The sequence below is a fragment of the Strix aluco genome, chromosome 3, assembly GCF_031877795.1.
Source record: "Strix aluco isolate bStrAlu1 chromosome 3, bStrAlu1.hap1, whole genome shotgun sequence".
Classification (NCBI taxonomy): domain Eukaryota; kingdom Metazoa; phylum Chordata; class Aves; order Strigiformes; family Strigidae; genus Strix; species Strix aluco.
The window spans coordinates 71,760,514-71,774,975 of record NC_133933.1 but is presented as its reverse complement, the minus strand read 5'-3'; the positions used below and the strand labels follow the sequence as shown (position 1 = coordinate 71,774,975).

Here is a 14,462-nt window from a genome sequence, read left to right as displayed (position 1 = left end):
ATCTGAGGCAACCCTGCCTGGCTACACCACATGCAATAGTTCCGAGATCCTCACTTTCTGTAATGCTTCCATTTAGTGGCCAGCATCTATTGCACCAAATTGCTTGCCAATGTAGGTACAGCCACAGTCTTCCTAAGACGTAGCAAACCAAAATTGCCCTGGCAGTTACTAGTGTCACAGATAAAACTGCCAAGATCCTCCTAACTTCTCGCTGTAGCAGCTCATAAAAGTTCAAGAGCAAAAAGGCAGCGCAGCTAAGCATGCAGACAACCCTACCCAAACATAACCTTATTTTGCCTTTGGAAAATTTTTTTGAAAATGCTTCTATTTGCAGACATTCAAGTTAAAAGCTTAAATTAAAAAAAAGAAGCTTTCCTACTTATCCAGGTGAGTGGCTTTTCCAAGTCTTCCATTCAAAACTTTTTGCAAAGCAAAGTGAATAACACTTTTTAGATCATTTATCCAAGCTTTAACTTAACTTAATTTTACCATGCATTTGCATTTTCATACATGGTCCTTATGGCTGTCTGTCTGCTAGGCTACTATCTTCTGCAATCTGTTATTAGCCAGTTCTCAAACACTGATTACAGCCCCCCAGAATATCTTCTTTTCCTATGCACTTCATCTCCTGCTATTACATTTCATGATGCCAGAATCTGTAAGCCATGTCTGAGAACAAACTACTCTGTCTTAGGTAAACTGATCAATCATATATGAAAGAAACCAATAACACTCCAGGGAACCTAGAGTATTTATATATTTTACCACATATAAACACATTCCTCAAACAGCCACTGGGTCCATTTATGAGCTACACATCAATTACTGAACATTTACATAGACGATACAATCATTGGTAGTTTATCTTATACGCTGCTAAAGGCAAATCCTCTTAATTATAACTTATTTAGACAGAAATTTCCAATATATGCAACTCTAGTGTTTTTAATGTTGCTACACTTTCTCTACTTTTCCCCCATCCCTCAAGATGAGAGAAATTCTGAGGTTTGATTTTCCTTCCCACTCCTTTTTAATTGGGTTCTGAACCTCAAAAGTTATTAATAGCAACTTCTCTTGTCCTAAACATAGCCAAAGTAGTCTTTTACATAAGAAGGCCCCATTTTGCTTAAACACTGAGACCATGTACTGCCTTCTCTTTCTTAATTCTTACACAAAGAAATGTAAATTTAATCAGATGCTTGATTACTATAGTTGGGATACAGTAAACAAGCAGGTGAGAGAGAATGTAAAAGAAGGGCAGGAAGGATACTGTCACAAACAAGACACAGTCATCTCAGATGCAGAATTTCTCAGAAAAGGATTAGGAAGTAAACAGATACCAGTTTTACCTGGATTCCTCCTGGACGAGGCCTTTTTAATATAGTAAACTGGAGGATAAAGATGCTGTGACCTGGGAGTTTAAAAAAACCCACACCAATAAAGCAAAGGCTAAGCAGAAGCAAGGAAGAAACTAGGGAATTATCAGGGAAGTTACCAAAAACCCCTGACTTGCGGCTGGGAGCCTAGAAAGTGTCTTAAGCAAGAAGGTATTCATCCCACAGGCAAGTACGCTCGTTTGTTTTTCTGTCCTGTTTAATCTGGCAATAACAGTCAACACACAGCATGAGTGGAGGGGTTGGAATTTTGCTTATTCCTGCCCACACACCTACAACTGTCAGAGTAACAAGATGATGATAAAACATGAGTTGTTCCTAAAGTACCAAAAGCTAAAGAGCAGCAGCAAGCATAGGCTTAACTTACTCAGTCCACCTTTTCCATTTTAAAGAGATTAAAATCATCCTCCTCACTGATGGCACACTAAAGAAACTCATCAACTTCAAGATTTTCACAATAGATTTACAGACCCTTTTGCCACTTTTTAATATTACACTTTCTTCTTCAAACCCTTTGTTTTGTTTGCATGACTGCAAGGCTGCCACTGTCTCAGGACTCAATCCTTAACCACAAGGCAATAACTGATGTAATGTGGAAGAACATGGAAGAGGATTTGGGATTGTTATGACTTAAAAGGGTTTTTTTTAATACAATTTTTAGTTATAAAATTATGATCCCAGGACCCAGTATTTTTCCTCCACATACAAAAGCAGTTGCTTTTCCTTTGAGAGAAGGGTAATTATATGGATTTTGATGCCATAACAAGCAATACCTTTATGACTCCCCTATATTTCATAAATCAAAGTAAGATTATATTATGTTTTTCCTATTTTCAAAGTAGTATTCATGGCAAGAAATTCTCCAAAACTACTTTCCACTACGGTTTTGTTCCAAGGACGATGCATGCAGTGCCCAGGGAACAGTATTCAGTAAGAACTTAAGTATCTATGAGGTAATCAACGTCAGTACTGCAGTGCACCTCCAAAGTGAATCAAATTGTTATGTTATTTAGGAGATAAATAAACATTTACTAACTTAATTCTCTTGTTCCTGTGTCTTCTAGGGACTGTCTAACATATAAGCTTACTGAATTTGAGCATTTTCTTTGGCATTTGCTTCAGTTCCCGGTTACCTAACTTTTTTTTAGCTTTAGGCTCACCATGCAAATGCTTCACATCCAAGTGCAGGGATTGTTTTGTTTGGGGTTTTTTTAATCATGCATTCACATCCATTAAACAGATTTTTTTTCTAAATCTCTTAACTTCAACATCATAGAATAAGATGGACCTATAAATTACTTAAGGTTGCTTTCCGGTGACAAGTGAAGAATAGGTGTTTTAAGAGATGGATGGCCAAAGTTCTTTCCCTAAAACACAAACTATCTAATACTTGTTTTCATTCCCATTTCCATGCTTAAGCAAACAGAGGAAGATGTTTATAGTTAGCATCTGGATACTATCACTATGCAAAGACATCCAACAGATTATTTCAGTATTCTTAGGGTCTGCAAATGCTACTCTTTCAGGTTCACAGCCTCATCACACAGGCCATAAAGCTTCGACCAAAGATTTTCAAATACATGGTTTCTGTCAAATTGAAAGTAATGTACAGTCTCCCCTCTTCTGAATGCTCATAAAGAACATCTGTGCAGTCTCTCTAAACGAGAGCATAATCTTGCCCTTCCCAAATGCTGGTCACTTAATGCAACTCCTTGTTCAACAGTTGACAGAAACACCAATAAATCACCAGAAGAATTGCACATTTGGAGTATAAACTTAAAGAAATACAGATAAGTGAGCCAAAGGGAACAACCACCACCCCCAAAAAAGCTGTTTAGTATATCTACTTCAACATGTTTAAAACAACCTATAAATTGAGCCTGGTAGTTAACTGCTGCTGTGCAGACACAGGATACACAAACCAGCGAGGAACTCACTCATCCCTGGAAAGGGCTGCAGACCTGGAAACACTTCGTGCCTTCAACGTGACTCAGAAGCTGTTAACCTACTCTGTAGTATTTAACCAAGTCAGTATACAGGGATTTCAAAAGGAAAGGAAAGGGGAAAAAAAAGTTCTGAGAATAACACACCACCTAAGAATGCAACACCTTCCCACTTATGCAAGATGAATCAAAGCATCAGACCAACTTTATCAAAGAAAAAAGCTACATAGCTTGGCTATTAGCAGCATCCAAACTCAGTAACTACTAATAGAATTGTTTTAAAAATATTAAAAGTTAATGGTTAAGAAAGAAAAAAAAAGTAATTTGACTGACAACTTCTCACTGCCAAGTTTCAGCCACTACAGCCAGAAAAAAAATCATCTTTACATTCTATGACATTACACCCATTATTTAGTTGAATTTACCAGGGAAATTATATTCCCTTCCATTACCAAGCTTTGTTTCAATTGATTCAGAAATTCAAATCATGACATGCTAAAGGTTTTGCTCTCACCTGGAAATACTCTGTCCTTATTTTACACTTACATATGTACGTACATTATAGCTTTATGTGTGTATGTAGCAAGGAGATGAAGGGTTTTCTTGGGGGTGGGGGTTGTTAATAGTTTGTCATACTATCTGAAAGAAAAGGTAGCAAGGAAGAGGAAAGCCAACCCCACAGAGATTTGCAAATGCAATAAACTTAATATAAATAGACCTTTTGCACTAAACAAGACCACACAGAGAAAGTATTCAGATGCTGAAGAGCTGGCAAGCCTGTGGAATTAGTTTCAATTTCTAGTATTTTCACAGGTTGGGTCAGGATGGATTACTAGTAAAAACCAACTCCAAAAAGACTGTATGTTTGGCTTTTCTGAATTTCTGAATAAAGAAAAGACCGTTTTATTACATTTCCGTTGTGGAAAAGAAAAAAAAGCCTCTTTCACTAGAAATTTTCTAGCCTGAAAAACTGAACATATTGAATGCACCAAACAACACTGTCACATGAACAAAGACAGATACAGCTAAGTAGTTAAGTGAAGGAGCATGTAAATTTCCTGAAAAGTCTAGTATTTATACTCATTAACCATTTTTGAGTAAGGAATCTCACATACCTTGCCTCCCTTCAATCATGGCATGAAATCCTGTAACATTGCCATAAAACTCTTCCAAGAAAAACCAAGGAGAGCTAAAGAGATTTAAAAAAAGAAGGAGTAGGGAGAGGAGATAAGAGTAGTGGAAAAATGACAACCCACTTCTTTTTTCAGGGACAGGTTAAGGGATTATGAAATGGTTCAGTGGTTCTGAGTTTGGTTTGGGTTTATTTATTTAATATTATTTTTAAACCAACACCATTATCTCATCTGTAAAACATATGATGAAAAGCACTGAAAAGTTAATACTTAAAACATATACAATACTCAGATTTCAGCATACTAATTTGAGAGATACCTGAAGACATGTCTTTACAAATATAAAAATGCATTTCTTCAAAGGAATCAGAAGTTTCACAAAATATAAAACTGTCTTTGGTATTTCAGATTAGTAGGTTTTAACAAATTGTCTCTTTAAAGCATTTTAAGTACAGCGACAGCAGTCAGCACTGAGAACTTATCTCTGCTGTATTAAGCCATGAACTCAGCCACATTTCTTCAGTGCTCTCACGACTGGTAAGTGCTTTCACATTTACAAAGAACAGGCAAACAGGATAACACTAGCAGAACCAAGACAACTGATACTCCCCATTTTGATCTTACTCCAGCCTAATACCACACAGAGATGATACAGATATAATTAAGGGATAAAATATCAAATCAGAGCATTGTTCAAATTAACAACTATGGGGCAAGTCTCCACCAGGTCTTACAATTTTTGTTTTTCACGGTAGCGAAGATGACAAAAGCAGCCTAAAATTTCAGAGCTTCAATACATTTTTTATTACTTAAATCCTTAAATCATTTAAAAAGTAACAGGTATCCTAAATCACACTATAGGATTCACAAACAAATACGACCTGTATTTGGAAATAACAAAAAAACACCCAGTAGTTCAAGTATTCAGCTATTCAGTCAAAATTTTCATTCTGAGCTGTTTTGAATTCATGTGAACTACAGCCACGGTTGTTCTTCATAACATTTTTCACTTCTGGTTAATATTCATCAGTCATTTTTACTGTTACAGAGCAAGTGTTTACACACAAAAGAAAGCATACAACTCCACCTCAGAATAAATTGAGTAACCAGTGTGTAATAATTAGAATGAAAATACCATAATTTAATTGCAGCAGAACTTGGTTTTAAAGTATACAACATTGTCTCATAAGTCAGTAGAATGTTCATGACATGGTAGTCAAGAAACGGCTCCCTTTGTTACTCAATTAATAAATATAATCACATGTTTTCTGTAAACAGTAGCAGAACTAAATGACTTTCTGGCAAACTGAAGAGTCCAATCCTTCATACACTGGCTAACAAAAATAACCTCGTATTACCCGTAGTACTGAGCAAAGAATTGATTCTTTTCACAGCACCAATCCTCAAGAAATTAAGTCTCTCAAATCTTTTACTGAGGCATATACTTGGTGCACTACCATAAAGATGAGCCAATTCCATATACATACGATCTTCTTAAAAAGAACAAATGCCTGACAAGCCCATGCACAACACCTTTTAGCTTAAAACAAGTTTTTACATGTTAAAGCTAATTCATGCCCATGGAAAATACTGATTTTTTTTTCCCCCCTCTGAACTATTAGACCTGAGAATCTCTTCAATTCTACAACCACTTTATCTATCAACAGCAGAAATTAACTTGATTAGCAGCTTCACAGAACTTTTTGTCTGCAGTCCTTCAAATAAACCAAATCACAGCACTGTGTCATTAGTTCATTGTTTTCATACTAAGTGATATATTAGATCCTGCTGAATATTTTTAGAGTGTTTAAAATAAAACAGTGCAAATGTTGTCAAGGCAAAGATTTGACCATGACAGTAATCACAAAATAGATTTGGTTAGATAAACAAAGCAATGGTTCCTAACTGAAATACACGTAGAGATTTGTTAATAAAAACTCCGTTATCAAAATTAAATTTCAGTAACAAAAAGCAAATCTAAAAACTTCTGCTGTTTCAAATTCACTGATCAATACTTAGCTTTTACCTTCCAAAGGATAAATGCAGCTTAGAGAGAAATGTTTCAGATATTAAGTCAACTAAAAGGAGCTCCTTGAACATGTAAATATTCTTTCTAATGGATAATTTTAATTTCCACAATTTTAATGGTTATTGAGCAGCTCAACATTCAGAAGGAAAAAACAGATTTAAAACAGTTTCACATGCCACCAACATCAGCTTTTCAAGTCTGAGGGTAAGTGTGCATGCACTTACAAAAAACTCTACAACAAACAGCTATTCTTTTGTCATATTCTGTGTTCTGGGGGCTGGGGCAGTGTGTGGCTTTTTTGCTTGTTTGTTTCTTTGTTTAAACACAGCATTGAGTTGACACAAATACTAATAACTTCTTGTTCAGGAAAAGATTTCAGTATGTTTCTGTTACCTTCTAATATTTATAAAACTTCTAGAAAAAGCAAACATGACTTTCAACTATACAGCTTCCTGGTAAGAGTAGACTGTAAGTGACTTTAAACTACATGGTAAATATGCACTATAAGTGACTTCAAACTGGTAGTTTGCATAGTTTTAAACTACATAGTATAAAGTCACCTGTAGTCAAGACTTAGCAGGAAGCAGCATGAGATAATGGCCTTTCTGACCTACAAAATTAGATACAGCAGGACCTTATGCTCAGCCAGATGCTACAAAATTCTCACCAAAGTCATTTACCACTCCAACTGGCTCACCCTGGCCTTTAGAAACCACAGCCATTTTTCTTCTTCCACCCACATCCACATGTCTCATGGGCAATCCTATTTAAACACCCCACGGGATGGGGAAGGACAGATCATGTGGCTGAAAAGGTAAAAACACAGAACTGGGCTTTAAACCGGTTTCTGCTGCACCCCAAAACTAGGTGTCACAACATCCTCTAATTCTAGCCTGGTATCTAGGTGTCACCTCCTCCAAGCCCTCTACTGCTTGCCACCACACCTGCTCTCTACGAAGTAACATTAATAGGCCACTTCTTGCTTATGCATTTCTGTAATAAATGCCTTAGCTATCTATTATAATGAAAGAACATACTTAAGCCCAGTTTACTCAAAGATGCATGTCAGGGAAAGAGACACTAGCACTGTGTCATGGGTACGCATGCAGTCAGCCAGAACACAATCTCAATCACCTTCAGCCAGTCCAACCCCTCCAGCTCCAGAGGGAGCACCAGGCCTCTCTTCCCACCCCTCTTCCATGCCCTCCCACCTCCTCTTTGCACTTCCTCGAGCGGATGAAGCGGTTGCATGGACAGCAGAGCATAGAGCCAACATGACTCAAAACAACGCAAGTTCACCTTACATGAGCTGTGCTGCGATTACAGCTTGTTGTCAAACAGAGCCATCCCACCATCAGACCCCTCCTCCCATACATCAAATTTATGTGGCCACACACCTGCAAGTCAGCTAAACTCACCAATCAAAAGGAAACTAATCCCAAGCCCTATCATTCCTCAAAGAAGATTCACATAAACTTAAACCAACTCACCCACAGGCCACATGGTGGCCAGATCTAGCACCTGAGAGCCATTCAAATGACGGAAATGCCCCCCTCTGTGGCAGCAGTAACTTAAATTAGCTTAATGGCATCGGCAGACTAACTGAAGCTCCAAATCTGAGTGCACACTTCTGGGAGCAACACTACAAAGGCATCTTTCCATGACAATAATAAACTATGACAGATAAGATCCCATCAGCACATGAAAACACAAGGTGTGTCCTGACTGACTCAGTTATCAGGACTAAAGTAATAGGTTTGGAAGTTTCCTACTACACATCCAACAGGATCCGTGTTGCAAAAGGAAGAGCAGGCATTTCACCAAAACAAATGCTAATGTAAAGCAAAGCGGACACACTTTGTGATGTATCCAACTCCTGAGAGTCAAGACGGCCTAAAGGTTTTCCAACTAAAGAGGTCATATAAAGACACCATAAAGGCTCCAGGGCAAGAAGCAACTATACAGCAGTGCTGCAGATCTCTGCCTGTTAATCCAGATACTGTGAATCTGTGCATGTAAGAGGATAAACTCTTTTTTAACTCACCTGTATTAACAGCATTTCAGAAAGAAGAGACAAACCACAGTGGTAAGCATTAAACAGGTTAACTCTCCCAGACATCCAACACAAGGTCACAGGTCCTTCAGAGCCTTGCTTAAAAGTTCTTCCCCTGCCTCCCCCACCCCAAAGGGCTGGTTAAAGACTCTCCCCTTTCCAAGTGTCCTGCTGTCCACTGACACAGACACCCCACAGACCACCATTTAACCACAAGATCTCAGCTCTTCAGTAATTAAATAGATAGTTCCACAGAAGTGTCAGCTCACAACCTGGAGTGGGACAAATGGTACAAAAAAGCAAAGCAAATGCCAGAAACGATCACCCTATGGATAGGGAACAGAACAGAAATCATTATTAAGCACTATATAAATCCATCAGGCAGCTGTCTCTTGGATACTCTGAGCAATGTAAAACTGGAAAAGAAAGAGAAAGCTGATAAAGGATGAAAAAAAGATATGGAATGGTACTTTCATAGCAAGTGGCTACAACTGGACTTTTCCAACTAGAAAAGGAATAGTTGAGAGAGGGTGGAAAAATCCTGCATGGCATGAAGAAGGTAAATTGGGATAAATTATTAATCATCTCTTAATACAAGAGCTAGGAGATATAAAATACAACTAGCAATTTCAAAAACAAAGGACCATACTTCTTTCCACACAACATACAGATACCTTGTCATAAAGTGAGGCGAACGCTAAAAGCAATACAGGCTGAAGATATTAGGCATAATCACAGTTACAAGAATTCACTTACAACATTAAATACCAACACATTGTCTCTGTGGATAGACAGTACTCAGAGGAAGTCACTCACCTTGCCAAAATCCCTCCCCCCTGAGTGCCCACCGTCAGAGGCAGGATACCAGGCTAGGTGGACCTCTGGCCCTGATCCTGTGCATATTTCTTACCTCCCCCCCTTTTTTTTATTTTTAATTATCTTAAGTAGATCTCAAGTAACAAAAAGACATCAACCTGGTTTAAGAGACACTGTTTACATCACCACCAATCTGATCAAGCAGTACTGTGATTTCTCAGACAAAACAAACTAAACAAAGACTTCTGGGGTCACTGTGTTCTGGGTACTTTCAATCCCATCTGAACCAGTTAAGTACCACTTTGAAAATTTAAATACATTTTATAATTGTAATATTGCATCTGAAAATACAGATAGACAAGCGATCTCTGAACTAGCAGTGCCATGGAAGGAGCTGAATGTACAAAGGAAAGGAAAACATTTGGGAAGAAGAGGGTGAAAGCAAGAAATAAGTTCACTTTTAATTCCCCTCATCTTCCATATAATTTGTCAATACATTTTAACAGCTTGGTGGAAAAAAAAAAAAGCTACTGAGAAGTTCTCTTATACATACACGCCTACCTGTACAAGGGTCTCTTGTATATTACATGCAAATTGTAGCGCATTCAGGGATAAAATATGACTGAAGCAACTCTTGCTGTTCTGACAGCAAAGGGCTAATGTGAGTTTAATTACTTAAAAGTATTTTAAAACATTTTCAAAAAGCACTTAATTTCTTCTACTACATGATTACAAATTAAAAAAAAAATTAGATATGCTTATTACAATTTTTGTGTATTTCTCTGTAAGTATATTTAATTAGAAAATCCTTTTAAAACAAATAATATCTTTGACTTTACAATATCAAATTTCTGAGTGAGATTCTCTCCCAAAGACAGACTATAACTATTTTATCGAGGCGGGGGGAAAGATGATTCATCCAGAAATATTTACTTTTGCCTGTTCATTTGTGACACTGTAACTACTTTGCATGAGAAAGCGTGAGGAACAACTAATAAATTACATGAACTTATAAAACATACAGTCCTCCTTTTGGTGCTTAACTATTCCTATGGTCTGAAATACCACACTTAAATAACTTCAGGTAAACTGATGCATTTCTAGAATTTTTATCCTCATCTCTTTCATTTAGTATTAAAAAAGCCACACAGTTGCACAGACACCATTGGAGGCAGTGCAATGCTATTTCCATCAGCCAGCAGTGTTCTTCAAAAAAATTTTTGATATATTTTTTTTTCCAAAATTTGAAAACATGTAAATTGCTAAAAATAATATTTAAAAAATACAAGTTTAAAGTGATCAAGTTGTGAAAACAAGCTGAACTTGTTCTTTATCGAACTGTAGGAGTTGCAGATGAAAGGAGGTGCTATAAAAGGAATAGCTAGACTTCAACAGAGAATTCACTGCCAAAACATTTTGGCCTAGATTCTGACAGGCACGCACCCAAGTTGAAGGGTCATGGAAAGCAGCGGTGTAAAGAAACAATCCACAGAGACCAGAAAACATTACACTGTGGATTATGGCTGGATTGGGGGGGTAGAGAGAAGCTGCTTGGGTTTTTTTTTCACTTGAGATCTGTGGGGAAAGACAAAATACACAGTGTTTCTACTATGTGCAAAGGGGGTGGAGATGATATACAATTTTTAAGACAGCAACAAATTACAAGATGGGTCTTGTTCCTTTTCCTAACTTGCTGCTGCTCCTCCTCTTGCCTTCTCATTTGCTTTCATGGAATATGTTATGAGGAAGAACAGATAACAACCATTGCACACACGCTTGTGCAGAAAGACAACTTTCAAGGAAGTCATACTCTGTAATTTGATTAGACCCTTAATAAACATACCAAAATTTATATGAAGAATTACAGATCTGGCCAACATTCACACTCAGGAGTAGTACAAAGCATCATAAAAAGGAAATAATAATCAAATTATGATGAAAGATTTGTGAAAAGTCCAGACTGAATTAATAGCTTCATTAAAAGCAAAGAAAAATTAACAGGTTTAAATTCTTAGAATTCAGATAATAAGAATACTAATAAAAAGGAAGCTGAAAATAAGTTAGATTCAGTTTAACATGGGAAAGTACAGACCGCTATATTAAGGTGAGGTGGGGGAAAGGCAGTCAAAGGAAGATGCTTGAAAAACAGTACTGTTAAACAGAGGAGATGACTATGAAGAAAACAGATGCTCCTGGGTGCACCAAACACAGAAACATCTCACTGTAGGCTACAAAGAGACCCTCACTGGTACAGACATGTCAACCCCAACCTTTGTGCCCTTCATCCACTAACACCAGGATAAAGATGTCTCATCAACAAAGACACAAACACAGATACACACTTCAGGGACTGACCTAGAATAAGGAACAAAAAAAAAGTTTATGGTAGCTATCAAATTCAGAGCCCTCAATCCAAGATTAACCACAAGCAAGTATTCAGCAGGGCATAGCTCTTACATGTGGATACTGAATGTATTTACTAAGAGTCTGAGCACTATACCTTAAACTGAGTGCAGTGAAAGCACCAGCTACTAACAAATCTATTTCTGCAAACCATCAGGAAAGTCTGAGCAAGTCTCCAATTAATAAACCTCCAACCGGTGCAACACATCAGTATTTCTGATGCTTGGCAATAGAAACTGAAGTTTCGAGCTGCTGACACACTATACAAAAAAAAAAAAATTAATCTCATGTTTCCTAGATACAATTGTTCAACTCCTTGACAAGCTTCACCTACTGTGGTCAGAAGGATATCGAACATTCTTCTCTGCTTACCTAACACATACCCCAGGGTACCAACCCAGCTTCTTGTACTTGCAGTTCCAAAAAGGGCTGCATGCTACATTTTCAGCATAAAATACCACAGACCATATAAGTTATCAGAACTTCCTACTCTTCTTATGCCAGTAAACAAGCTCCTAAAAAATCTTTACATAAGAGTTACCTTTGGTGTTAACGTTAGCCTGACTAGTTACGGCAAAGCCAAAATCCCTGGTCTGATTTCAGTATGGTTTTGAATGCGAAGATGTTATGCACGGGCATATTTTATTTTGGCTATTCCTACAACATACCAGCTGCATATATGGTACACTGCCCTTCCCCTAGTAAAAGGCTTATAGGTGCTTACATAATCTTACAATTCTGATACACAGATATTAAATTATACACACCAAAGTCAGCCACATAGCAGGGATGTAATCTGTTCAGACCAGCACAATTTCTCTTACTGCTTCAGTACGTTTCTTAATCAATGACATCTCAAATGTCTCAATTAAAAATTAATTTAGAGGAGGACCGGAGTGAAAAAAAAGCCTCCTAACTACAGGAGTCCTTAACGAAAACTGTGCTTCCAAGTCTCATGAGTGTAGATACTTTTATTAATGGCACTTTTCAAATCAGTATCCTACGATAAAGCCTTCAAACGCTTGTCCAACTGATGCACCCGGTGCAATTGCAAGGGCTATTTAAAAACAGACAAACGCACAAAAAAGAGCCTAAAGTCTACTTCAGCCAGTCCTTCACGTAGTACTTCACACCGCAGACAGCAAGAAGAACACGTTCACGCTACAGCTTCACCCTAAGCAAACCAAAGATGCTTCTTAAACTACGGCGGGTTCAGGGTCCGGCACACGAGCCCCCACTGCCCGCCGCGCCCCGCATCGCCCCGGCATCGCCCGGGAGGTGCTGCCCCCCCGCCCCGCCCTGCCCTGCCCTCCCGGAACGACCGACCGCTCCGGCCCCGGCCCCGAGGCTCCCCCGGGGCCAACAACTCACCGCCGCACCGGCCGCAGCTCCCACCGCCCGGCCCCGCGGGCTTTTATTCTGCAAAACGCCGTGGCGTGAGGAGGGGGGGGGAGGAAGGAGCGAGAAATTCGCGGCTTTCAAACAAAACAGACGCCGGCCCCATATGCTGCCTTCCCTCCCCTTTCTCGCCCACCACTCTTTTTTTTTGAAAGGGGGGGATTCCAGTAGCCGGCGGCAGCCCGGGCCGTGCCTCCCCGCCCCACGCCTCGGGGAGCTCGGCACCGCGCCCCGCTCGGGCGGGGAAGCGGCCGGGGCGCCCCGAGGGCTGCACCCCCCGCGCAGGGCAGGGAAACGCCGGGAAAAGTTTGAGCGGGGGAAGGGGCGGCAGCAGCTCCGGCCCCGCCGCCAGCCCCGCCGCCCCCTGGGAGGCTGGCCGGGGGTGACAGGGGCAGCAGGAGGAGGAGGGGAGGAAGGGGAGTTTGTGGGGGGCCCGAAGCCTGCGTCCTGCGAGCCCCGCGCCGGCAGCTGCGGACACGCGTGGGTCGCCCTCGAGCCCCACAGAGCGGCGGCGGCGGCGGCGGCGGCGGCGGGGGGGGGGGGGGGAAACCCTTCTACGGCCCCACCGCAGCTCCTCGGGGCAGGAGCCGGGTCCCGGCGCGGTGCCACCCGCGACCCTCTCCCTCCCCTCCCCAGTGGGCACCCCGCGACCCCGCCCGCCCTCACCTGAGCGCCGAGCGGCAACTCACCTGCGGAGAGCTGGGCCCGGGCCGCCCCGAGCAGAGCGGGCGAGCTGCCGGCGAGCAGGGCGAGCGCCGCCAGCAGCGGCAGCGAGGCGGCGGCGCCGGCCCCCCTGCCCATGCCGACTTGCGGAGAAGTTTCCGAAAGAGGCCGGGGCTGCCCCCGGCCCGCGGCGGCGGCGGCAGCGGGCGGAGCTCGCCTCGCCTCGCCCGCCCCCCCCGCCCCTGGCCAGGAGACCCCCCCGCGCCGAGGGGCGCCCGCTGGCCCCGGGGCCGCCCGCTGGGGCAGCCGTCTGCGGCGCGACGAGCGCGGCGGCAGCGGCGGCACCGGCTCCCCTCGTACTCCGGAGTTACTTTGCTGCTGGGTGAGCGGGGAGGGAGGGAGGAGCCGAGCGCGGACGTCCAACCCCCCGCTCCCCGGCACTTGGCAGGGGGAATGTGGGACTCCGGCCCGCAGCCCGGCGCGGGCGGAGCGGAGCGGCGCCCGGCAGCGCCTCCTGCTGCAGGCGCGGGGGCCAGCACCGCCGCGGCTCGGCTCGCCACGGCTCGGAGCGGCGCGGCTCGGCTCGCCACGGCTCTCCCCGGCACGGCACAGCTCGCCTCGCCTCTTCTC

The 14,462-nt window shown here is 41.7% G+C and overlaps 1 protein-coding gene across 7 annotated transcripts in view; it reads right to left on the bottom strand.

Moving 5' to 3' along the window:
* PTPRK (protein tyrosine phosphatase receptor type K) overlaps positions 1 to 14,073 on the bottom strand; it is a 418,239-nt gene extending 404,166 nt beyond the window's left edge. For 5 of the 7 annotated variants that reach the window (XM_074819152.1, XM_074819154.1, XM_074819155.1 and 2 more), the window contains exon 1: positions 13,859 to 14,072. In XM_074819152.1, the coding sequence (XP_074675253.1) occupies positions 13,859 to 13,970 (112 nt within the window). In that variant the 5' untranslated portion in view covers positions 13,971 to 14,072. Of the gene's footprint in view, positions 1 to 13,858 lie in introns of all 7 variants that reach the window. The other 2 variants (XM_074819158.1, XM_074819156.1) reach the window with 2 other exon arrangements.
* Positions 14,074 to 14,462: the final 389 nt, after the last annotated feature.